General features: G+C 52.6%; 1 protein-coding gene across 3 annotated transcripts; it reads left to right on the top strand.

Annotated features, from left to right (window-relative positions):
• The first annotated feature begins 51 nt into the window (after positions 1-51).
• On the top strand, positions 52-20,322 carry LOC148815016 (cell adhesion molecule CEACAM1-like). 3 transcript variants are annotated; one of them, XM_088905745.1, is made up of 9 exons: positions 52-137; positions 3,084-3,419; positions 9,590-9,868; positions 10,096-10,302; positions 11,432-11,719; positions 12,639-12,768; positions 15,840-15,871; positions 16,277-16,302; positions 16,769-20,322. In XM_088905745.1, the coding sequence occupies exons 1-9, from the start codon at positions 86-88 to the stop codon at positions 17,000-17,002; spliced, it is 1,584 nt and encodes a 527-aa protein (XP_088761871.1). In that variant the 5' UTR covers positions 52-85; the 3' UTR covers positions 17,003-20,322. The 3 variants fall into 3 exon arrangements, with proteins under 3 accessions (XP_088761871.1, XP_088761870.1, XP_088761872.1); XM_088905744.1 differs by having other exon boundaries at positions 10,045-10,302; XM_088905746.1 differs by lacking the exon at positions 15,840-15,871 and having other exon boundaries at positions 10,045-10,302.
• The last annotated feature ends 5,671 nt before the right edge of the window (positions 20,323-25,993 follow it).

The following is a 25,993-nucleotide window of genomic DNA, read 5'->3' as shown; positions in this document are numbered from 1 at the left end:
CTCACGGGTGGGCTGGCCCCGCGTGTCTCCGAGCCGTGGGAGCTGCTCAGCGGTGACTCAGCTCTAGTGCCTCTCTGCGGACACGATGGACTCGCAGCGGTTCGGCTCCCTGCTCCTGGTCCTGCTGTGGGCGGCAGGTAAGGGAACCGGACAAACAGAACCGAGCCCAGACACGGGTCACTGGTGTTAGAGAAGTACCGTGGAGAATCACCCCGCGAGTTTGTTCCGTGAGAATAATTAACAAGGTCTGTCTCTGGCTGAAAGCTTCAGGAACCCAGCGACCGGAACCGGAGCTTCACGGAGCGAGTCGTGACCCGGTTCTGAAAGTGTTACCTTGTCCGTGTTAAAAACACGCGGAGATAGAAACTCAAGCTTTTAAAAAAATCTCAGAGCGCTTCAGCGTTTTTAGACACCGGTGAGTGGAAACTACCCCATTAGAACAAATACACCACATTCTTCTGACCTGAGCGCCGGGGGTCGGTGCGAGGTGACCCGATCACTGACTGGACTCCTGGACTCCGGGTTCCGGTTAATCGCTGTAATGTGTGTTGTGTGACTGTTTCCCCACCCGCTGTCTAACACGCTGAAGCGCTCTGAGGTTTTTTTGAAAGCTCATGTTTCTTTCTCTGCGTGTTTCTGACACGAATAAGACCGGCTCGCAACTGTGTTATACTTCAAACTTACACGAAAGTGTTTCCAGAATCAGTCTGGTTTCTGAAAGACTCCAGAACAGACTGGGAATGAGAGTTTCCACTAGTGTGTCTTTGCAAGTCTCCTTTCTCCATCAGATCTGTGTTGTGTGACGGGGGTGTGTTACACTGTCAGTGACTCCAGCTCTGTGATTGACAGGGTGCTGTGAGGTGTGTTGTGTGACAGGAGTGTGTTATACTGTCAGTAACTCCAGCTCTGTTATTGACAGGGTGCTGTGGTGTGTGTTGTGTGACAGGAGTGTGTTATACTGTCAGTAACTCCAGCTCTGTGATTGACACGTTGCTGTGGTGTGTTGTGTGACAGCAGTGTGTTATACTGTCAGTAACTCCAGCTCTGTGATTGACAGGGTGCTGTGAGGTGTGTTGTGTGACAGGAGTGTGTTATACTGTCAGTAACTCCAGCTCTGTGATTGACACGTTGCTGTGGTGTGTTGTGTGACAGCAGTGTGTTATACTGTCAGTAACTCCAGCTCTGTTATTGACAGGGTGCTGTGAGGTGTGTTGTGTGACAGGAGTGTGTTATACTGTCAGTGACTCCAGCTCTGTTATTGACAGGGTGCTGTGAGGTGTGTTGTGTGAGAGGAGTGTGTTATACTGTCAGTAACTCCAGCTCTGGTATTGACAGGGTGCTGTGAGGTGTGTTGTTTGACAGGAGTGTGTTATACTGTCAGTAACTCCAGCTCTGTTATTGACAGGGTGCTGTGAGGTGTGTTGTGTGACAGGAGTGTGTTATACTGTCAGTAACTCCAGCTCTGTTATTGACAGGGTGCTGTGATGTGTGTTGTGTGACAGGAGTGTGTTATACTGTCAGTGACTCCAGCTCTGTTATTGACAGGGTGCTGTGGTGTGTGTTGTGTGACAGGAGTGTGTTATACTGTCAGTAACTCCAGCTCTGTGATTGACAGGGTGCTGTGAGGTGTGTTGTGTGACAGGAGTGTGTTATACTGTCAGTGACTCCAGCTCTGTTATTGACAGGTTGCTGTGGTGTGTGTTGTGTGACAGGAGTGTGTTATACTGTCAGTAACTCCAGCTCTGTGATTGACACGTTCCTGTGGTGTGTGTTGTGTGACAGGAGTGTGTTATACTGTCAGTAACTCCAGCTCTGTTATTGACAGGGTGCTGTGAGGTGTGTTGTGTGACAGGAGTGTGTTACACTGTCAGTGACTCCAGCTCTGTGATTGACAGGGTGCTGTGAGGTGTGTTGTGTGACAGGAGTGTGTTATACTGTCAGTAACTCCAGCTCTGTGATTGACAGGGTGCTGTGAGGTGTGTTGTGTGACAGGAGTGTGTTATACTGTCAGTAACCAGCTCTGTTATTGACAGGGTGCTGTGAGGTGTGTTGTGTGACAGGAGTGTGCTATACTGTCAGTGACTCCAGCTCTGTGATTGACAGGGTGCTGTGAGGTGTGTTGTGTGACAGGAGTGTGTTATACTGTCAGTGACTCCAGCTCTGTGATTGACAGGTTGCTGTGGTGTGTGTTGTGTGACAGGGGTGTGTTATACTGTCAGTAACTCCAGCTCTGTGATTGACAGGGTGCTGTGAGGTGTGTTGTGTGACAGGAGTGTGTTATACTGTCAGTAACTCCAGCTCTGTTATTGACAGGTTGCTGTGGTGTGTGTTGTGTGACAGGAGTGTGTTATACTGTCAGTGACTCCAGCTCTGTGATTGACAGGTTGCTGTGGTGTGTGTTGTGTGACAGGAGTGTGTTATACTGTCAGTGACTCCAGCTCTGTTATTGACAGGGTGCTGTGAGGTGTGTTGTGTGACAGGAGTGTGTTATACTGTCAGTAACTCCAGCTCTGTGATTGACAGGGTGCTGTGAGGTGTGTTGTGTGACAGGAGTGTGTTATACTGTCAGTGACTCCAGCTCTGTGATTGACAGGTTGCTGTGAGGTGTGTTGTGTGACAGGAGTGTGTTATGCTGTCAGTGACTCCAGCTCTGTGATTGACAGGTTGCTGTGAGGTGTGTTGTGTGACAGGAGTGTGTTATTCTGTCAGTAACTCCAGCTCTGTTATTGACAGGGTGCTGTGGTGTGTGTTGTGTGACAGGAGTGTGTTATACTGTCAGTGACTCCAGCTCTGTGATTGACAGGGTGCTGTGAGGTGTGTTGTGTGACAGGAGTGTGTTATTCTGTCAGTAACTCCAGCTCTGTGATTGACAGGGTGCTGTGAGGTGTGTTGTGTGACAGGAGTGTGTTATACTGTCAGTAACTCCAGCTCTGTTATTGACAGGGTGCTGTGAGGTGTGTTGTGTGACAGGAGTGTGTTATACTGTCAGTAACTCCAGCTCTGTGATTGACAGGGTGCTGTGAGGTGTGTTGTGTGACAGGAGTGTGTTGTACTGTCAGTAACTCCAGTTCTGTTATTGACAGGTTGCTGTGCCCAGAATATATTCCCTCCAGGCCCTGTGGTTGGAGTTGTGGGAGGCAGTGTCTGGTTCCACACAACCATCAATCCTTCTACAACACAGATAGTGGCAGTAACCTGGAGCTTTGGCACCAGTTCCACATCCCCCACTGTGGTCTCCTGGGTCTCTGGTTCTGAAAGTCCAGGACAGGGGTACGCAGGGAGAGTCAGTGTGAACGGGTCCACTGGAGCTCTGCAGCTCAGAGGACTGACGGCTACAGACAACGGGACCTATTCTGTCAGCATTGTCAAAACTAATCCACCGGCAACACTGACTGGACAGGTGACACTGAACGTGTTCGGTGAGTAAATCTGACCTCACAGCCCTGGGCATTGTTAAAAATGTTTGAGTGGAGTGTTAGATCTTAAGTACTGTTTAAGAAAAATGACATTTAATATTAGAAGCGTATTTGCGCTTATAATGAACTGTAAGTAAATGCTGTATTAGCAGTGACAATGACAAATGAATATGTGTGAAGAGCATGAAGAATTTAAAGGGTTCTCACACCCTGGTAATAAGTGCTGTCTCACTAGGAGCATCAGTACCCCAGAGGTGTATTGAAACGTGTTTATGGATTGTGCAGTCACAGGAAGATGCGGTCCAGTTCCTTGGCGGTGGGATGGGGAACTCCTGACCCCTGTAGGAACAGGAATGACCCCTGGGGTAGATGCACGGTGGGGGGTCGAGAAAGAAGAACATGAAGGAGAAATGGGTTTACATATAATAATAATAATAATAATAATAATAACTCTCTACACTTATATAGCGCTTTTCTGGACACTCCACTCAAAGCGCTTTACAGGTCATGGGGATCCCCTCCACCACCACCAGTGTGTACCCCCACCTGGATGATGCTCCAGTCCACTCCCCACACACCAGCTCTCAGTGGGGAGGAGAGCAGAGTGATGGAGCCAGTTCAGAGATGGGGATTATTAGGATTATTTTGGCCATAATATTTTTTGTCTTATTTTAATTCGAGGAGTGAGTGTGTGTGTGTCTGTTTGTGTCTGCTCTGCAGTGGACTGGCATCCCATCCAGGGTGTACCCTGCCTTGTGCCAGTGGCTTGCTCCCCCAGGATCCTGAATTGGATGAAGCTGTTAGAAAGCAGATGGATGGATGGAGGGAATTATTATGGTTTAGGACAGCTGAGTACAGTTGAACTTGGCTGCTGCTATCTTTTCGGAATATTTGTCATTAACTCCATAAATCTAATTTCTATGATGTCTGTAGTTTCACAAAGCCTCAGAGTTTAGAGTCTTCTGCCGTATTAAACACTCTGGGCATTGAAGGAGGCTGGTGTGAAGTGTAGTACTCAGTCATGTAATCATGGTGAGTCAGAGAGAGATCTGAGATGAAGGATTATCAGCCTCTAACTGATGACTATAAAGAAATAGCAGACAAGCCTGTTGACCACCTGAATCCGTTGTCTGTTGACTTCCTGAGCTTGAGCTCTGCTGATGCCCTGAATCTGGGATACGGTATGTAGAATTGTTTTAACTGTTGTCTGCTGACCTCCTGGTTCTGGGGTCAGTGATGGACCTCCATGGAAAGACAAAAAGGAAATTGTCCTGCCCATTCTCGCTGCAGAGTGGGCTTCTGATGAAAACCAAAAGTGAGATCCAAGGAAACAGTCCAGGTGTTGCGCTGAGTAGAACACAAGGGAGTCAGGCAGGGTGCGAATTACAGTATGTCTTGGCATCAGGGGAGCTCACCCCTGGAGGCGAGGGGGACACATGACACATGAGGGGCCAGTCAACTAGCACATACAAAGTGAGCATACTATTACTGTGTATATAGTTATAATTTAACAGGAGTTACTCTGACCTTGAGTAAGGAGTGACCACAGAGGTCTGGGCTCAGCTGTCTTTGGTGTCCATCCTGTTGCCCATGAAGTTGTCTGACGAGCAACTCCTAGCAGCAACAGTCAGATCACCCAGGTTTGGTTGTTTTGTGAACCCAAAATCAGCAAGTCAAGTTCCCTGGTTTCTCTTGGGCACTATCGTCGCTTTTCAGTAACATATATAGAAAACTGACTGAGACTGGAAATTCTCTGCAAATTCACTGCATGCCTTTTTGTGAGAAAACGTAACCAAGAGTGACTTGTTAGCTTGTCTGCTTGTCAGGTGAAAATCAAAAGAAGAAACGTTGCCTACTTTTGTAACAGCACCACCATGGCCTTGATCAGTAATAGTATTGAGTTGCTTAGCTATTTCTATGGCAACAACATGCTAAAAACAGAAACATAAATGTATTCTATATTGCAAAAAAGTGACGCATATGAATAGGAAATTTTATAAATTGACAGTTTCCATATTTGAGAGACCCCCCAAAAGTTTGCAAATGGTTTCTTCAGGGGAGCTCGTGTCTTATTCCGAGGTGCTAAGCTCCCCTGGCTCCCCTGTAATTCGCACAGGATTATGTTTATTATGTTTATTGGCACTCAGTCTCAGGTCATTCACAACATGGACCATGCCATCTCTGTACTATGGTTAGTACAAAAACCTGGAAAAAGTTGTTAGAGACCAGATGTTAATTTAATTGAATAAAAACAACTTTCTCTAATATTTAACTTAAAAAAGGAATATTTGAAATAGGTCTAAAATTTCTAACAACAGCAGGATCCATATTAGTCTTTTTAGTAAAGGCTTCTCCAAGACAGTCTTCTGGGAAAACTCCAGTTGACAGAGAGCAATTTACAATAGTTAAAACATGATCTTGCACACAATCAAAAACCTTCTTAAAGGCTACAGGCAATGCCTCCTGGAGGTCATCAGAGCCAGAGGAAGCTCACAGAATTAGTCCTTGAATCTTACAATGATTCACTAGGAGTGCTTTAAGAAATACATACGCAGTGACTTGGACTGTGCCCCTCTCTCCTGCTGTCCCTGCCCATTTCTACACGATGGCTGGGACAGTTGCAGAGATACAGAGATACAGGGCTCAGGGAAGTCTGCAAGCTGCTGCTACCGGCAGTCAGGGAGGCTCAGACCTTTTAGTTCCAGAGGTTTGGACTTGGGATGAGATAGGGAATGAATGCACACCCTGAGGTTCTGGGGTACCCCTGTACCCCCACTGAGCAGCACTCTAGAGCCCCCACTGCCCATACTGCCCTGGGCACCAATAAACAGTGGTTAGTGCTCAGAGGCCAGTGCACAAGACTCAGTACTTAGTGGTCAGGTCTTGGTGTTCAGTACTTAGGGCTCAGTGGTCAGGTCTCAGTGCCTGGTGCTCAATGCTCAGTGCCCAGTGGTCGGTGGTCAATGTTCAGTTATCAGTGGTCAGTACATAGTAGTCAGGTCTCAGTGGGCAGTGGGCAGGTCTCGGTGTTCAGTGCTCAGTGCCCAGGTCTCAGTGATCATGAACTGCTTGCAGGCAGGTTCCTCTTCAGCAGAGTGGTGACGTGTGACTCATCAGCAGGCTGTAGCACTGAGTCCCCAGAGACAGAGACACAGCAGGGCTCCTGTGGAAGAGCAGGGTGTTGCTGCTGTTGTAATACTGTGGCAGCTCTGCTGTTCCCCAGCTCCTGGGGCACGAGGCCATAAGAGCTGTCAGACAGTCCAGCCTGTTTGGAAGCTTGTAGCCAACTGACGTTCAGTGATCTCATCCAGCTGTTCCTTCGAAGAATCCAGGGTGTCGGCTTCAACAGCATGGCTGGGCAGTTTGTTCCACACTCCCACTACCCTTTGAGTAAAGAAGAGTCCCCTGTCTGTTTTAAAAATACTTCCCTGTAGTTTGCACTTGTGTCCTGTGGTTCGTGTTTCGCTGTTGATTCTGAACAGATCTGTTGCGTTGCCTTTGTCAGTGTCTGAATACTTGCATCAGGTCCCCTGGTAGTCCTCTCTGTTCAAGGGTAGTGTCCTGGGTCTGAGTGTGAGTGGGTTTTGACCAGGGAACTCAGGATTTCTTATTGCCGGATCTGGGGGAGGCTGCAAGCCCATGCCAATGTTAAGGTTGCTCAAGCAACGTCAGGACACGAGCTGCTCCCAGCCCGAGTGTAACTGTGCCCCCCCCCCCCAGCTTAACGGCCGGTCTCCGGGCAGCTTTCGAAGCCGAGATGGGTAGCGAGCATGAAAGGTCAGGAGGAAACGCGGGCACTCGAGTTGCTGGGCTGGGATCCAGGTCCGTTGTTCTGGTCCCCTCACACCGGATCGGACCCTGCGAGAATCCAGAACGCCTTCAGGATGGAGCTCATCTGTATTCTGTGCAGGAGGAGTGATGGGAGGAGGGCTGAGTGACCTGACCAATGCATTCTGGAGAGGGCATCAGCCTGATGGTGTCTGGGTCCCTGTCGATGCGTGATGGTTAAATTGAAACAGGATAAGAAGAGGGATCAGCAAGACAGCCAGAGATTGAATCGTTTGGCTGTCCACAGATATTCAAGGTTTTTGTGGTCTGTGAAAACCGCAAAAGGATGTTGAGCTCTCTCCAAAAGATGCCTCCATTCCTCAAGGGCCAGTTTACCTGCCAGAGGCTCATGGTCCCTGACTCGATCGGTCGAGCGATCGGGAGGGGCGCACGATGAAGTGAGACATCTTTCCTCGCGGCGCTGTCTCGCAGACGGGCATCCGGACGAATCGGAGCGCCTGGCCTCGTCATCCTGGTTTTATTCCCTGTCCCTTTTCTGGATCCCGTTCTGGATTTTAACCTTGTTTGTCTCATCTTGGATGGATCCCCCGGTTCCTGGACTTTGGACTGCGCCCCAGATTTCTCCCTTGGACTGTCTGGATCAGTTTGCTTTTGCCACGCCCCCCTGTCTGTCAACCCGTCCATGATCCTCTACGTCTCATCCCTGTGTCCTTCTCCACTTACTTCCGGATTATACCGTCTGCACAGGGCTCTGAGCTACGCTTCACCGGTCCGTTACACAAACATGTGATTCAGCGCTTCCAGGCTGAAGAGCTGTCTGGGTGCTGTCAGGGCAGAGGGGGTCCTCTTGCCTCCCAGGCCGGTGCTTTGCTAGGGAGAAGAGATGTGAAATACACTTATGCTACACAGGAGTCTTCGTTGGGAAACGAGGAAGAGTACATCGCCAGTACTGTGGAGCATTGAGTCAGGAAGCCGTAGCAGCCGGTCCGGATCACCGGCGTAAGGAGGCAGGGCTCGGCTCCGTGGTTCTGCGTGACCGGTCCGTGTTGCAGAGGCAGGGGTGGTGGATTCTGGAGGAGACTGGAGGAGGACTGCAGAGGAGGGGGAGCTGCCAGGGCCTGACGGCCCCAGTGATAATTCCCTCGCCTGGTGTCTCGCTTCCTGCAGCAGATCCCTCACGGCCGTGGCTCCCTCACTCCGCTGCGAGCGGGATTCTTCCTAGGGAGTCAGACCTTCCAGCCGTGTCTCCCAGATCCGCTGGAGCTCCTTCATTCTGTTATGTGCCGGACCTGGTGGTGGGGCCAGGGCCGATCCGGATGACAAACTGAGCCCCAAGCACAGGATTTCAGAGAGAACCTCGGGAGTCTTCGGAAGGGCTTGGCGGGTCCGAGGCTTGGAGGAGCAGTGCTGGAGAAGGTGCTGCAGGCCGAGGGGAGAGGCGGGAGGAGTTGAGTGGACGATGGATTCGGCACCAGCAGGACAAAGCTGCCTGTGACCTGCAGAGGCAAGGCTGGAGAGCAGCACCTTGGCAGGGATGACGAGAGCTGGGGTAAGAGGCAGGGGCTCCCAGCGAGAAAGACTGTCGGACAGCGGCACTGGAGAGGGCTGGGGGTCTCGGAGGTGAGAGCGAGCTGGAAAAAGGGAGAAAAAATCGATCCAGCTGGGAATCCAGCTAGGACAGCGCGTCCCTGCTGAATCGGAGCTCGGAGATTTAGGAAGAAGGCGTCTGAGAGGGCGAGTGTAAGGCCAGAGCTACGACTGCAAGCTCGAGCTCAATGTCAGAGCACTGAATCAGTGGGAAAAATGCCCTGAATGCCAGCTTAATTGCCGGATCGATGTTGGGATTGACCGCCTGACTGAAAGACAGGGGGTCTTTGAGAATTGCGTCCCGGCCGTGTTCTCCAGGGTTTAGAGGAGGGTGAGAGCCTGTCCGACTGTTTGGGTTGCCCAGGGCAACGTCAGGACAAGACTCCCAGCCCGAGTGTCACACTGTTGGCTTTGAACCCTGTGCTTGATAACGGGACAGATCTCAGCTTAGAAGGAGGCACACAGGCCATACTCATACACAGCTCTGATGTGTGCCAGACATGGGATCGAGAGATCTGAGCCTCCTGGGCATCAGTCACAGACCATAACTGGCTTGAGTTGTGAGAGCTTAGTGTCACTGGGATGTACAGCAGCCTGGAGAGGCACACAGAACTCCAGTTAGAGGAAAATCACGCTGGAGACGCGCTTGAGCAGTCTCTGCACAGGACACAGTCTCCACACAGAGCTGGACACAGTCTCTACACAGTGCAGGACAGGCTCAATGTGTCCACTGGCCACACTACTGCATTCACTGTAGATCCCTCACACTGTCCCCCTGTCTCTCTCTCTGACTGCAGCGCCAGTGTCCAACGTGACTGTCCAGGCCAACATCACTGACCCAGTGGAGTTCAATGACACTGTGAGGCTGAGCTGCAGTGCCCTGGGTTCGGCCCCCTCGTACCGATGGCTCAGTGGCTCCTCTGAGGTCACAGCTGGCCAGCGCTTCCAGCTGAGTGAGGGCAATCGCACCCTGACCATATCCAGCGTGCTGAGGTCCGATCGGGGGCCCCTGTACTGCTTTGTGTCCAACTCATTCAGCAACGCCACCAGCCAGCCCGTCTATCTCAACGTCCTGTGTGAGTCTTTCCCTGATCCTGCCTGGGAGACCTGTGATGCTCCTGCCTGCTTCTGCAGCTGCAGTGTCCACACTGAGTCCCAGCTGGGCTCTCTGTGTCTGTGTGCTGTGACCCAGCTGTGCTGCTGTCCACACTGAGTCCCAGCTGTGCTGCTCTGACACTGCTGTGTGTTCTAGATGGGCCTGAGGACACCAGCCTGACGCCCCCTGGACACGTGTTCCCCGCAGGCTCAGGGCTCACTCTGTCCTGCCGGGCCCGGTCCAGCCCCCCAGCGCAGTATCGCTGGAGCTGTAACGGATCGCTGACTAGCGACACCAGTCAGGAGCTGCGCTTTGTCAGCCTGCAGGAGAGAGACAGTGGGAACTACACCTGCTGGAGCCACAACAATCGAACCCTGAGATACGAGGCTGTAGGGAGGGAGATAACTGTGCTGGGTAAGTCCCCACCTCCCCACGGGCTGGGGCAACAGGGGCAACAGGGCCTGCAGCTGCACCAGAGTGATCACAGGGGCAACAGGGGCAACAGGGCCCCAGAGTGACCACAGGGGCAACAGGGCCCCAGAGTGACCACAGGGGCAACAGGGCCTGCAGGACCCAGAGTGACCACAGGGGCAACAGGGCCCCAGAGTGACCACAGGGGAAACAGGGCCCCAGAGTGACCACAGGGGCAACAGGGCCTGCAGGACCCAGAGTGACCACAGGGGCAACAGGGGACCAGAATGACCACAGAGTGACCAGAGGGACAGGTCACTCCAGGGCAGCAGTAGAGGGTCAGTGAGAGACGACTCTCACAGCAGATCAGCCTGTTTTTCCTCTCAGCTCTGAAGCAGGAGTCCAGACTGAGCTCAGAGCAATAGGAACAGCTCTGTGTTCATTTCTGTTTCTCCCACTTAGAAACATCAAACATCTGGGGACCAGCTGGAACATTTTTGGTAAATGTCTGTGACATCCTGATCAGAGTTTCCTGTAGTCTGTGACACAAGCAAGTGTGTGTGTAAGATCAAAGTAAATTCACAGTAAGTACAGTGAAACTAGGTTAAAATCACAGTGCAGTAAATCATGGTAAGATCAGGGTAAAATTGCAGTGCAGTGCAGTGAAGTCCAGTGTGATCATGGTAAAAGCACAATAAAATCATGGTAAAAGCACAGGAGCTGAAAGAGCCACTTCCTGCTCCCCAACTCCATTTCCTGTCCTGCCAGTGCTGCCCTACTGTCCCTTCCAGCACTGGGCCTGTCCCAGCCTGAGCACAGTGTCACTGGTCACTCACTGGTCACAGATCAGAGTGGTCTGGACAGGCCTGGTGGTGTGACCCTGCGGGCGGCTGCACACAGCAGCTGGACACAGCTGGACACAGCTGGACAGTCTGCACTGTGGCTGTACTCCAGGCCAGTACACAAGGAGTGTGGGGCACCAGCAGGTGACCAGGCCCTCAGTGGTCTAGAACTCAGTCAGAACACAGTGAGGCCTCGTACTCACCTCCAGAGCACCGAGACCTTAGTCATGGCCAGGAGTGACACCCGAGTCCTGCCAGACCCCTCTCTAACTCTCCTGTTCTGCCCTCAGAGCCGATATCTTCTGTCCGTGTGGGTCCGAAGGATGGCCAGATACCAGAGCTGAATAAGACTCTGACTCTGTTCTGTGAGGTTCTTGGCTCTGGCACTGTGAGCTCCAGACAGTGGAGGAAAGACAGCCAGACTCTGACCCCGAGCCCCAGCATCAGCTTCTCTAGTGACAACAGCACAGTGACCTTTCACCTCCTGCAGCAATCTGATGCAGGAACCTATCAGTGCACAGCGACCAACCCTGTGAGCTCAGGGACTGGAGAGTACAGACTGGAGCTTCAGACACCGAGTGAGTGCCTGATGACCAGACACTGACCTGACTGACCACACACTGGGTGAGACTGACCACACACTGGGTGAGACTGACCACACACTGAGTGACTACCTGACTGACCACACAAAGACACTGCGTGAGCACCTGACTGAACACAGAGTGACTCCCTGGCTGACCAGACACTGACCAGAGTGACCACACACAGAGTGAGACTGACCAGACACTGAGTGACTACTTGACTGGCAACACACTGAACTCACTGACCACACACTGAGTGAGACTGACCACACACTGAGTGACTACCTGACTAACTACACACTGACCTCACTGACCACACACTGAGTGACTACCTGACTGACCACACACTGACCTCACACTGAGTGAGACTGACCACACACTGAGTGACTACCTGACTGACCACACACTGACCTCACTGACCACACACTGAGTGAGACTGACCACACACTGAGTGACTACCTGACTGACCACACAAAGACACTGAGTGAGCACCTGACTGACCAGACACTAAGTGACTACCTGACTGACCACACACTGACATCACTGACCACACACAGAGGGGCCTGGTCTCTGCTGGAGTCCAGTGGAGAGGAGCCCCTCCACTGCAGCCCGGCCCGCACTCTCACTGGACCCATCCAGAACCTGCAGGGCTCAGCTGGGCAGTACGATCCACACACACACCACCACTACTCTCTGTGTAAAGACGTGCCTCCTGTTCCCACTGCTACACTACTGAGAGCGCCCCCTCTGGAGGAGAAGGGAACTGCACAGAGCAGTGGTGGGAGTTGCCCGCTGTGTCAGAAGCAGACTCCTGACAGGAGGGTGTAGGGGTGGGCTGGTGACCTGTGACCTCCCCTGTTGCAGTGTGTGTCTGTGTGCTGAGTCTGTGTCCCTCTGTCTCTCCCTCTCTCTGCAGCTCCGCCAGGAGGAGGAGGAGGAGGAGGAGGCTCTCTGAGTGGAGGAGCCATCGCTGGGATTGTGATCGCGGTGCTGGTGGCTCTGGGGCTCATGGCCGGACTCGTCTACTTCCTGATGACGAGACAGGGGTGAGTGTTCAGTGTGTTGATATTTCTGATTGTAATCTTGTGAAGGGGTTTGAGAGTTGCACTGCAGCTGCAGGTGATGCTGATGGTGATGGTGATAGTGACCCGCGTTAACGATCTCCCTGTATCTCAGCCCTCTCCTCTCCTCTCTGCTCCTCTTGAGTGTCTCTTCCTGGTACCTGTGTCCTGACATTCTGGGAGTCTCTCTCTCTCCTGGCTGGCTGTCATTTGAAACGCTGACTTTTTTTTCTGTGGAACCTCTAACCTCCCCTCTGAGGGTGTGTATCTTCTGTGGAGACCCCTGTCCGGACCCCAGCTGCAGACACTGCTGGACACCCGGCCCTGCTGCTGTCCAGGGCAGGGAGAGACACCGCTGCCTGTCTCTGCCTCCTGCTGTCCTTCACTCTTCCTGACTGATCCCTGCTCTCAGTCCTGTCCACACCGGAGAGCTCACAGTGCTCTTACAGCACTCTGCGTCTGTGTCTCCACCGTCTCAGGCTGTCAGTCAATGTGTCTCCACCGTCTCAGGCTGTCAGTCAATGTGTCTCCACCGTCTCAGGCTGTCAGTCAGTGTGTCTCCACCGTCTCAGGCTGTCAGTCAGTGTGTCTCCACCGTCTCAGGCTGTCAGTATGAGAGTGACTGTACTGGGAGTACAGGTTACAGCAGAGCTGTGTCTGTGAGTGACTGTACTGGGAGGGCAGGTTACAGGAGAGCTGTGTCTGTGAGTGACTGTACTGGGGAGGGCAGGTTACAGCAGAGCTGAGTCTGTGAGTGACTGTACTGGGGAGTACAGGTTACAGCAGAGCTGTGTCTGTGAGTGACTGTACTGGGAGTACAGGTTACAGGAGAGCTGAGTCTGTGAGTGACTGTACTGGGGAGGGCAGGTTACAGCAGAGCTGTGTCTGTGAGTGACTGTACTGGGAGTGCAGGTTACAGCAGAGCTGTGTCTGTGAGTGACTGTACTGGGAGTACAGGTTACAGGAGAGCTGTGTCTGTGAGTGACTGTACTGGAGAGTACAGGTTACAGCAGAGCTGTGTCTGTGAGTGACTGTACTGGGAGTACAGGTTACAGGAGAGCTGTGTCTGTGAGTGACTGTACTGGGAGTACAGGTTACAGCAGAGCTGTGTCTGTGAGTGACTGTACTGGGGAGTACAGGTTACAGGAGAGCTGTGTCTGTGAGTGACTGTACTGGGGAGGGCAGGTTACAGGAGAGCTGTGTCTGTGAGTGACTGTACTGGGGAGGGCAGGTTACAGGAGAGCTGTGTCTGTGAGTGACTGTACTGGGAGTACAGGTTACAGGAGAGCTGTGTCTGTGAGTGACTGTACTGGGAGTACAGGTTACAGGAGAGCTGTGTCTGTGAGTGACTGTACTGGGGAGGGCAGGTTACAGGAGAGCTGTGTCTATGAGTGACTGTACTGGGAGTACAGGTTACAGCAGAGCTGTGTCTGTGAGTGACTGTACTGGGGAGGGCAGGTTACAGCAGAGCTGAGTCTGTGAGTGACTGTACTGGGAGTGCAGGTTACAGCAGAGCTGTGTCTGTGAGTAACTGTACTGGGGAGTACAGGTTACAGGAGAGCTGTGTCTGTGAGTGACTGTACTGGGGAGGGCAGGTTACAGGAGAGCTGTGTCTATGAGTGACTGTACTGGGAGTACAGGTTACAGCAGAGCTGTGTCTGTGAGTGACTGTACTGGGGAGGGCAGGTTACAGCAGAGCTGAGTCTGTGAGTGACTGTACTGGGAGTGCAGGTTACAGCAGAGCTGTGTCTGTGAGTAACTGTACTGGGGAGTACAGGTTACAGGAGAGCTGTGTCTGTGAGTGACTGTACTGGGGAGGGCAGGTTACAGGAGAGCTGTGTCTGTGAGTGACTGTACTGGGAGTACAGGTTACAGGAGAGCTGTGTCTGTGAGTGACTGTACTGGGGGGGCAGGTTACAGCAGAGCTGTGTCTGTGAGTGACTGTACTGGGGAGGGCAGGTTACAGCAGAGCTGTGTCTGTGAGTGACTGTACTGGGAGTACAGGTTACAGCAGAGCTGTGTCTGTGAGTGACTGTACTGGGAGTGCAGGTTACAGCAGAGCTGTGTCTGTGACAGATCGCAGGTCAGTGCAGCAGATCATGTGATCTCACTCCGAGCGTGCAGCACGAAGTTCTCAGGCGCTGTGCGCAGGTGGCTGGGGGAGGGTTCCTCTTCACTGGTTGCCCTTCTGCCCTGATTCCTCTCGTCCCGAGCCGAGAGATCGGCCTCTTTTTCTCCAGACACTGTGCCACAGGTGTGTGCGTGTGTCTGCAGGCGTGCGTTTGTGTGCATGCATGCATGTGTGTGTGAGCATGCATGTGGTCGTGTGTGGCCGTGTGCGCATGTGTATGCGTGCGTGTTTGTCCGTGCCTTTTTGTGTCTGTGTGTGTATGGTTCCCTGTGTTAAACACGGTTTTTATGTGATATCAGTACAGTAGTGTGTGTGTGCAGTAATATCAGTACAGTAGTGTGTGTGTATTTACATGAGTACAGTAGTCTCTGTGTGCAGCAATCGTTTCCCAATAGTCTCTGTGTGTAGTGAAACAAGTACAGTAGTCTCTGTGTGTAGTAATATCAGTACAGTAGTCTGTGTGTGCAGTAATAGTAGTAATATCAGAACAGTAGTGTGTGTAGTAATAATAGTACAGTACTCTGTGTGTGCAGTAATAGTAGTAATATCAGAACAGTAGTGTGTGTAGTAATAATAGTACAGTACTCTGTGTGTGCAGTAGTAGTAGTAATATCAGCACATTAGTGTGTGTGTAGTAATATCAGTACAGTACTCTGTGTGTGCTGTAATAGTAGTAATATCAGAACAGTAGTGTGTGTGTAGTAATAATAGTACAGTACTCTGTGTGCAGTAATAGTAGTAATATCAGAACAGTAGTGTGTGTGTGTAGTAATAATAGTACAGTACTCTGTGTGTGTAGTAATAGTAGTAATATCAGTACAGTAGTCTGTGTGCAGTAATAGTTTTACAGTCGTCTCAGTAGTGTGCAGTAAAGTGGGATGATGTGTTTGAGATTGAGACTCACTGCCCTGTAACATTTACCCAGGGCGACCAGTAACTCCCCAGGCCGCAGTGGAGGTAAGTACAGCAATGTCACAGCCTGGAGTGTCTCTCTGAGCGAGAGACGTGTCGCTGTGTGTTTGTGCGTGTGTGACGTGTCTGTGTGTGTGTGTCAGCTGCTCTGCCCTGCAGTGTGATCCAAGGTAATTCTCCTGTGTCAGCTCACGGCACACTCGCTGCCTGTCTGCCACGCTCTGCTGCTCTCGGTGTCCGATCGCTGTCTGGCCCCTGCATGCTCTCGTTGCGGTCTGAGAGGGGCTCGGATCACAGCCTGCCACGCCCCGATCACTGCCGTGCCAATCGCACACAGATAATCTGCCCGTGCTGCACGCTTTCTGACGCGCCAGCACTGCTGTCTGCGCCGCTGTGAAGAATACCGCCGGCCGCGCTGACATACGCCCTCTTTCTGTTTCTGTCTTCCAGGGGACCCTCCTGTCACAGATAACCAGGTGAGCCTCTGTCCCTGTCGGGTCTCTGACGCCCTCCGTCCTTGTCCAGGTGCTGGGGGGGAGTCGCACAGACAGGAGTTAATAGTGCAGGAAACAGAGCGGTGAGCTGCCCTGTTAGAGCACGTCTGTCAGCACCAGCGCGAGAGGCGCAGTGCGCGCTACAGGGGGGTGGACAGGTGAGGCAGAGCTCAGGGTTCGAAGGAGGAGAGAGGGGGGTGGTGAACAGGGGGAGCAGGGTTCAGGGGACCCACTGAGTCGAACCCGGAAGTGTGTGGCCTGTCCCCGGGAAATGAGGTCATAGCTGTGACACCCCAGAGTTAGCCGAGTGGGGGTCCCCCGGGGTCGCCTCAGTGTGACCTGGAGACTGGCTCTGTAGCTGTGTGTCACTCGGCCAGCAGGGGTGTAGTACTGGAGGGGGGCTGCAGTCTGAACCGCTGCCACAAGGCTGTCTTGTCTCCCTGTCCAGGATGGCGGCCTGCACTACGCCGATCCGCAGTTCGTTAAGGACGCTGGATGGGGCGGCGCGGCCCGGTCAGGGCAGGACCACTCCGAGTACGCCCAGATCGGAATGAACTACACCACCCACCCGCCCCCCAAACAGGAGCCCACCCTGTACTCCCAGGTGGCTGTCCAGGCCAACGCCAACGCCAACGCCAACGCCAACTCCACGCCCTTGTACTCCCAGGCCAAACAGAACTAATGCAAGGACCCCCAGCTCCCTGTACTGCAGTGCCCCCCGGCCCCCCTCCTGCCCAGTCCAGGGTTCTGACCCACACAGGCCCGGCTCCCGACTGCTCCCCCCACACCAGGCTCTTCCGGGGTTCGTCCCGGTCTCGGAGCCAAGACCTCCCACCGCAGGGGCGGGACGGTGGCTGGAGCCCGTTTTACCAGCAGGAAGATCAGTGATCCGGGGGGATCCCGCCCTCGCCATGCCCTCGGTTCTGGAGCCGGCGGGGGGGGGAGACTCTGTGTTTTCCATACTTGCAACTGCAAATCCGCCCCCACTGGGTGGTGCGCAGGATCTCCATGTCGGCTGTGGGGACTGGGGTGGGTGTGTCAGCGCCCCGTGCCAGGCAGGGCAGGAGGACTGACCACCCACTCGCTGCCAGTTCTGTAAATCTCTGGCTGTGATCCTGTGACCCCGTGATCCCATGACCCCATGAACCTGTGCAGACAAACCCTGAGACCCTGTGACCCTGCACACAGACCCTGAGACCCTGCACACAGACCCTGAGACCCTGCACACACAGACCCTGTGACCCTGGGCACAGACCCTGAGACCCTGCACAGACAGACAGGCAGGACAGAGACGCGCAGGCTTGCTCTCAGAAGAGGGCGGGGCAGGCGCAGGGGAGACGCAGTGTTTGTGCAGGGGAGACGTGGCGTGATCCTCTGGGGGTTTGACAGTTTGATCTTCCTGTTGGCCCCTTCAGTTATGCAATCAAGTGGAAGACACTGTCTCCGTGCGTGCAGTGTGACCAGTGAGGCGTGGAGCTCCGCTTGGCTGGGTTTCGTTTCAGCCTGCTCCTCTGCACAGTCACTGCTGGCAACAGCGCAGGTGTGGAAGAAGTCGAGACACAGCACTGTCAGGCCCTCCCTCTGTAAACACTCCAGGTTTCACAGAACTGTCAGTCGGACTCCCAGTGCACAACAGCCTGATCCACTCCAGGTTTACAGTGTTGCCAGTCAGAGTCCCAGTTTATAATGTTCTGATCCGCTCCAGGTGTTACAGTGCTGTCAGTCAGACTCCCAGTGCACAGCAGTCTGATCCGCTCCAGGTGTTACAGTGCTGTCAGTCAGACTCCCAGTGCACAGCAGTCTGATCCGCTCCAGGTGTGACAGAGCTGTCAGTCAGACTCCCAGTGCACAGCAGTCTGATCCGCTCCAGGTGTTACAGTGCTGTCAGTCAGACTCCCAGTGCACAGCAGTCTGATCCGCTCCAGGTGTGACAGGGCTGTCAGTCAGACTCCCAGTGCACAGCAGTCTGATCCGCTCCAGGTGTGACAGGGCTGTCAGTCAGACTCCCAGTGCACAGCAGTCTGATCCGCTCCAGGTGTTACAGGGCTGTCAGTCAGACTCCCAGTGCACAGCAGTCTGATCTGCTCCAGGTGTGACAGGGCTGTCAGTCAGACTCCCAGTGACAGCAGTCTGATCCTCTCCAGGTGTTACAGGGCTGTCAGTCAGACTCCCAGTGCACAGCAGTCTGATCCGCTCCAGGTGTGACAGGGCTGTCAGTCAGACTCCCAGTGCAGTCTGATCCGTTCCAGGTGTTACAGTGCTGTCAGTCAGACTTCTAGGGTCCAGCAGTCTGGTCCACCTGATGGCTGCAGTGTTAACCTTTACTGATGAAGGCGAAAAGCAAATCAGCGTTTATTCTAACCACCCGTCTATTTGAGGTGACCAGCCTGAGTCTCGAATTTCCTACCACCTGCTGTTGCTCCTGTTCAGTGGCCCTGCGGCCGTTAAACCCGAAGTGGATCAGACCGCTGTGCAGCAGGAGTCTGGCAGGTCCCACTCAACCGCGTTGCCAGAGCTTGAATCGCGCTTCAGCGCTTGACTGAAATTGATTTTCAGCCCCCCTGAGGTCTTGGGATTGGCGATGGCCTGCAGACTCTGGTGAAACCTTTTCATTTTAAAAGTGACATTTTTTTGTAGAAGTGTAGAAGTGGAAAAAAATTCTAAAATTCTTCAAGCTGTTGATGCCACAGTTTCCTCTCGGTAGAGACTAAACTAATCTTTTTAAAAAAGCCCGAGGCTGACTGCTCTATTTATTTTCTTATGTGTCATGTAACCAGAACGCACTGAGGCTTTTGGAGGGGCTGGGTTCTCAGGGAGGAAAAAAAAAAGCTTTAACATTTCCCAGCCCACCCAGCAGGAGCCTCTCGGGGGTCCGGGGGGCTGGCGATTGCCCCCGGACCCCCGTGAAGAAACTCTGCAGCTCCACACAGAGAGGGAACTGTAGTAATATCAGTACAGTACAGAGAGGGAACAGCTGTTTTCTGTCCGGAGAGGGAAGTGGCTGTGTTATGAAATAGCATCTCAGCAGAACCACATGCTTCATCACTCCTGGTGCTTCTGCTTTCCTCACTGAGCTGTCCGCAGTGCAGCCAGAGCCTAATGACTGACCGAGTGGCGAGGTGTGTGACTCTCAGAGAATTTAACAACACCAGTGGCTGCAGCTCAGCTCGATCCTAATGACAGAGGGAGGAGGTGTGTGGAGAGTACTCTCTCTAGAGGGTTTCAAAGCTGAGGATGCTACACTCGTCAGTGTTTCACTGCCTGAAGTGAGCGCCTTTCACGAAAGCAGAGATCCCTGATCCCAGATCCCTAGGAGAGACGCGGGGTGGGGGTGTTGCTGAGATGCGTCTGGGTGTCCCAGTCCAGTAAGTGTCATTGGTATCCTAAAGATGAGGGAAATCTCCCGTTCGGCTGGTCCCAGTCCAGCTCTTCCAGCTGTTTGGAGATTGAATGGTGACCTTTGACACCTGCTGGACAGGGGCTCCCTAGGAGCAGGACTGGGATAAAGACCTGCAGAGCAGCCACTTCTCTCAGTTTTGGGGTGCTGTCTCTGAGTGGGACTGTACCTCAAGCTCTGGACAGGATGCTCAGCCCCTGTGCCAGGCTCTTTGGACACTTCTCAGCCTCACTGACCAGCTCCAACAGACAACTCTGGATTCTGACATCTGTGGCTTGTGCCAGTGGAGCTGTAGACAGAGACACAGATACAGGCTACACCCAGAGAGGTAGATACAGGCTAGTCTACTGAGATACAGAGTGTGTAGAGATATACTGCAGAAGGGGGATACAGAGCTATAGATGGACAGAGCTATACCTGCAGATCACTCATGAATCCATGAGGAGCGTAGTCCGGGAATCTGCCGGAAGAGCCTGGTTCAGGAAGAGCAGGGTCACGTCAGCAGGCTCCCAGGTCCTGATACCGCAGATCCGTGTCACTGTGTGTTGTACCTGCTTTATTTTTATAGACTTGAGATAAATAAAATCATAAGGAAGAAAAGAAAACAGGTTTCGTCTCTCATTAAATAATAACTCTGAGAAGAACCAGCTGGTCCTGACCAGGACAGAGAGCCCTGGACCGGTCAGGACTGGGGACAGAGAGCTGTGGACCGGTCAGGACTGGGGACAGAGCTCTGGACCGGTCAGGACTGGGGACAGAGCTCTGGACCGGTCAGGACTGGGGACAGAGAGCTGTGGACTGGTCAGGACTGGGGACGGAGCTCTGGACCGGTCAGGACTGGGGACAGAGAGCTGTGGACTGGTCAGGACTGGGGACAGAGCTCTGGACCGGTCAGGACTGGAGACAGAGAGCTGTGGACCGGTCAGTACTGTGGACAGAGAGCTCTAGACCGTTCAGGACTGGGGACAGAGAGCTATGGACCGGTCAGGACTGGAGACAGAGAGCTGTGGACAGGTCAGGACTGGGGACAGAGAGCTCTGGACAGGTCAGGACTGGAGACAGAGAGCTCTAGACCGTTCAGGACTGGGGACAGAGAGCTGTGGTCAGAGGGGGGGCTGCTGGTGACCTATCTGTGGGTGAGGGGGTCCCCCCCTGTGTGTGAAGAGAGCTGGGGTCCTTCAGAGGGAAAGGTGTTACATGAATGTTACCCTGAAGCCTCACAGCTAGCACACGCTCCAGCGATGACAAGCAGGTCTTCAAGGACAAGGAGGAACCCAGAGCAGGAAACTGTCTGTGAAATGACAATCAGCCTCTCAGCCACGCCAGGGGCCTGCTGCCACATGCCCGTGAGCGTTCCACCTCCAGTCACCGCCCATTCCTGGATCTGTCTGGAGCGCCGCCAGCTCCGTGCAAGGTGAGCCGGTATCTAATGACACAGAAACCAGAGCTGCAGTGCGATGCAAAGTCCTGCTGCGCTAGGCAAAACCTGCGCACAGTGGCTGCTCTGTGACTGGGGGACCACAGTGTCAGCGTCCGAGTATTGCAGTTGACTTGATGGCCACAGTGTCAGTGTGTTCCAGTTGACTTGATAACCAGTCTCAGTGTGTTCCAGTTGACTTGATGGCCACAGTGTCTGTGTTCCAGTTGACTTGATAACCAGTCTCAGTGTGTTCCAGTTGACTTGATGGCCACAGTGTCTGTGTTCCAGTTGACTTGATGGCCACAGTGTCTGTGTTCCAGTTGACTTGATAACCAGTCTCAGTGTGTTCCAGTTGACTTGATAACCAGTGTCAATGTGTTCCAGTTGACTTGATAACCAGTGTCAGTGTGTTCCAGTTGACTTGATGGCCACAGTGTCTGTGTTCCAGTTGACTTGATAACCAGTCTCAGTGTGTTCCAGTTGACTTGATAACCAGTGTCAATGTGTTCCAGTTGACTTGATAACCAGTGTCAGTGTGTTCCAGTTGACTTGATGGCCACAGTGTCTGTGTTCCAGTTGACTTGATAACCAGTATCAGTGTTCCAGTTGACTTGATGGCCACAGTGTCAGTGTGTTCCAGTTGACTTGATAACCAGTGTCAGTGTGTTCCAGTTGACTTGGTGTCACTGCCTGTCTCTCTCACAGAGACCGATGTGTGTGTCTGTAGCTCTCACGGGGACCGATGTGTGTGTCTGTACAGTATCTCTCACGGGGACCAATGTGTGTGTGTCTGTATCTCTCACGGGGACCGATGTGTGTGTGTCTGTATCTCTCACGGGGACTGATGTGTGTGTGTCTGTATCTCTCACAGGGACAGATGTGTGTGTGTCTGTAGCTCTCACGGGGACCGATGTGTGTGTCTGTACAGTATCTCTCACAGGGACCGATGTGTGTGTGTCTGTATCTCTCACAGGGACAGATGTGTGTGTGTCTGTAGCTCTCACAGGGACCGATGTGTGTGTCTGTACAGTATCTCTCACAGGGACCGATGTGTGTGTGTGTCTGTATCTCTCACAGAGACCGATGTGTGTGTGTGTCTGTACAGTATCTCTCACAGGGACCGTTTGTCTGTTTGTCTTACAGGAAGGTTGGTATTTCTACACCTCTCTCAATTTCCTGAGAAAGGCCTGAATAACAGAGCCCTTGTGTAAGTGTGAGCAATGCTGACTGTTACCGTGGAGACAGAAGTGGGAGAGGTGGGAGTGGAGAGACCCACAGAGGGCAGGAGAGAGCAGAGAGCAGTGTGGGAGCCCTCTACCCCATGTGAGCTGGTCCAGTCTGATAACAGGCGAAGACTGAGCTGAGCTGGACAGTGGAGATGCAGAGAGGGGGGGAAGGGTACACAGATAAAGCAACAGGGCTTACAGAGAGAGAGAAGTGAGATTAAGAGAGACAGATGGGACAAGGCAGAGAGATAGAAAGTATATGTAAATATCTCCAGTATATGTAATATTTACAGTATATGTAAATATTTTATGATATGTCTTTGTTGTAAATGTCTGTAGATTTTATTTTCTTTTATTTTTTGTTTTGTTTCATGTGAATTTCATTATTTTTATTTGCTTTGGCAACACTGATTGTACCCATCGGTCATGCTAATAAAGCACCTTGAACTGAACTGACAGAGAGAGACAGGTGAGAGACAAGGCAGTCAGACAGAGAGACAGGTGAGACAAGGTAGAGAGAGAGAGAGACAGGTGAGAGAGAAAGCAGACAGGGAGAGAGAGACAGGTGAGAGAGATGGCAAACAGGGGAGAGAGAGACAGGTGAGAGAGAAGGCAGACAGGGAGAGAGAGACAGGTGAGAGAGAATGCAGACAGAGACACAGGGTGGAGAGACAGTGACAGGGCCAGGGAAAGAGGAAGTGTACTAGCTGAGTGGAGAGAGGGAGTGGCAGACACAAGGTGAGAAAGAGAACAATGATCTAAAGGTGATTGAGGTTACAGGGACATTTCTTTCAGTCTAGAGCTGCGCTCTGTTGACACTGTGCCTGTAATTAAACTTTGATCTGGTAGACTGAGCTATCACAGACACACGTGGTCAATGTCCAGTGATATGCTCAGAAATGCATATCAGCAGGATGAATGGTGGACTTTCCCCTGGGACATGAAGGTTATTGTTCCTGGAATCATAAGGAAGTATGAGCACAAAAACAGGGGAAGTTTCAGAGACCTTGAGCTATTGGTGCTCACATATCAGTTTACAACCAGCAGCAGTGTTATTCTCAAGCCCTGCAAAGATATCTGAGTATTATTTTACATTATTATTTAAGCTCCTTTACCACTCTGAGCTCCACAGCTCGGTGCTCAGAGCTCCCTAACCACTCTGGGCTCCACAGAGCTCCCTGGCCACTCTGGGCTCCACAGCTCGGTGCTCGGAGCTCCCTGACCACTCTGGGCTCCACAGAGCTCCCTGGCCACTCTGGGCTCCACAGCTCAGTGCTCGGAGCTCCCTGACCACTGAGCTGTTCACAGCTTCAAGGCCAGGAGTCACACACTTCATATGTCTGTTTTGCGCCCTTCAGTCGCCCTCCAGCGCCTCGCTGCTCTGGCTGCTGCCCAGGGGGCTCCTGAGCTCCACCAGTCACTGCCAGTTTGCTTTAGATACTGGGCAGGCAGGCAGCAGATCAGGCCTCCGTTAAAAATAAACATGACTCGAGTCTTGTATCCTTTGGTCTTGTATCAGCGGTTTGGTTAAGTTTGAGTTGTTGACAGTATTTTACTGGTCACTATTCTGCTTCTCTATTTTAACAGCAGTGTGAACTGCTGGGCCTGCAGTTGCAGCAGTAAGATACAACTCACAGCTCAGGGCTTGTCACCAGATTCCCAGTGTACAAACATCTCATCCACTCCAGGTTTTACACTGCTGTCAGTGTGACTCCTGGTGCACAGCAGACTGATCCAGCACCAGGACACCCGTGCCATTGGTTAAATAAGAGCTTTAGTAACAGCAGCAGTAACAGCAGTGGTGATGGCAGCAATAACATTAGTACTAGTTCCTGGAAAGGGCGGGCTGACAGTGACAGGCTATAATCAGACAGTGCCACCTTCTGGCCAAGAGAGAGAAGACAGGTGTACAGACTGCAATCAGACAGTGTCACCTAAGAGAGAGGGACAGGTGTATAGACTGTGATCAGACAGTGCCACCTGCTGGCCAAGAGAGAGAGAGAGACAGGTGTACAGACTGGGATCAGACAGTTTCACCTGAGAGAGAGAGAGACAGGTGTACAGACTGCGATCAGACAGTTTCACCTAAGAGAGAGGGACAGGTGTATAGACTGTGATCAGACAGTGCCACCTGCTGGCCAAGAGAGAGAAGACAGGTGTACAGACTGCAATCAGATAGTGTCACCTAAGAGAGAGGGACAGGTGTATAGACTGTGATCAGAAAGTGTCGCCTGCTGGCCAAGAGAGAGAGAGAGACAGGTGTACAGACTGCGATCAGACAGTTTCACCTGAGAGAGAGAGAGACAGGTGTACAGACTGCGATCAGACAGTTTCACCTAAGAGAGAGGGACAGGTGTATAGACTGTGATCAGACAGTGCCACCTGCTGGCCAAGAGAGAGAAGACAGGTGTACAGACTGCAATCAGATAGTGTCACCTAAGAGAGAGGGACAGGTGTATAGACTGTGATCAGAAAGTGTCGCCTGCTGGCCAAGAGAGAGAGAGACAGGTGTACAGACTGCGATCAGACAGTTTCACCTGAGAGAGAGGGACAGGTGTTCAGACTGCGATCACACACAGTCCTGTTAGACCTGTTAGACTGAACCTTACACCAACCCCCCCCCATCTCTACATCAGTGGAAAGAGGAAGCAGCAGCCACAGGTTCAAACCAGGCTGCAGCAGGAATGAGGCTGATGTTTCTTCAACAGTTTAGGAAAAATTGTTTCAGTGCTGTGGGACTGCTGACCCCACTGGAGACAACCCCACCCGCACGCGCCAGGTGTCCAGAGGAGGCAGGAGGCTGGTGCTAATGACCCCAGGGAAAACAGATCTCTTCCGGCTGTAAGAACAGGGGGCGTGGCTGGGGCTCGGCTCAGGAGATGTCACCGAGCCCTGTTCAACACTGCCGGAGAGCTGGGAACTCCCTGCGCCCACACATCGTAAAAAGGGCATTAAAGAGCCATTTTACTGCGGTTTCGGTGAATGGGGCTCCTGTGTCTGACGCCCCATTAATGTTTCACAAGGCAACGACCGAGAAGAGGGAGTGCTTCAGGTCACATAGAAACTCGATCTTTGTCTAGACTCGCTCCTGCCTGGGGAGACACCACTACCCTCTGCTAGAGCACTGGCTGGGGGTAACAGGGGCGCCCCTGCTGGGCAGAGGGCTGCACTGCTCGGCCCTGCCGCTGGTGGAGGAGGTCATAGATGGGGAGACAGCTCGTGCACAGAAACGAGACCCCTGCCTCTCCCAGGGGGCAGCTGCGCTTTCTATAGGGGGGGCAAACCTCCTGATTCTCTGAGGTGCACAGAGAGAGTCCAGTTTCTAAACCGCCCGCGTGCAGCAGCAGAGAGAAGAGAGAGGGGGTTAAAGCCAAAGTTGTCAGTCTGGGCCGGAGGCGATAAAGATTTCCAGTAACGCTGCTGTTTCTGGGGCTTATCGGCCCCTGCAGCAGCGCTGGAACCTCACTCTATCACGAGTCAGCCTGGCCTCAGAGGAACTGAAAGCCAAATTCAGGAACAGCGCAGTCTAACAAAGACTCGGTTACAAAGCAGAACTGCCCTGACCACAGGCTTCTAGACTAACGCCATCACGGAGCTCTTTTTAGGAAAAGTAAATAGTAATTCCGTTGC

The sequence above is a fragment of the Atractosteus spatula genome, chromosome 25, assembly GCF_055471065.1.
Source record: "Atractosteus spatula isolate fAtrSpa1 chromosome 25, fAtrSpa1.hap1, whole genome shotgun sequence".
Classification (NCBI taxonomy): domain Eukaryota; kingdom Metazoa; phylum Chordata; class Actinopteri; order Semionotiformes; family Lepisosteidae; genus Atractosteus; species Atractosteus spatula.
This window is presented reverse-complemented; position numbering and strand designations above follow the sequence as displayed.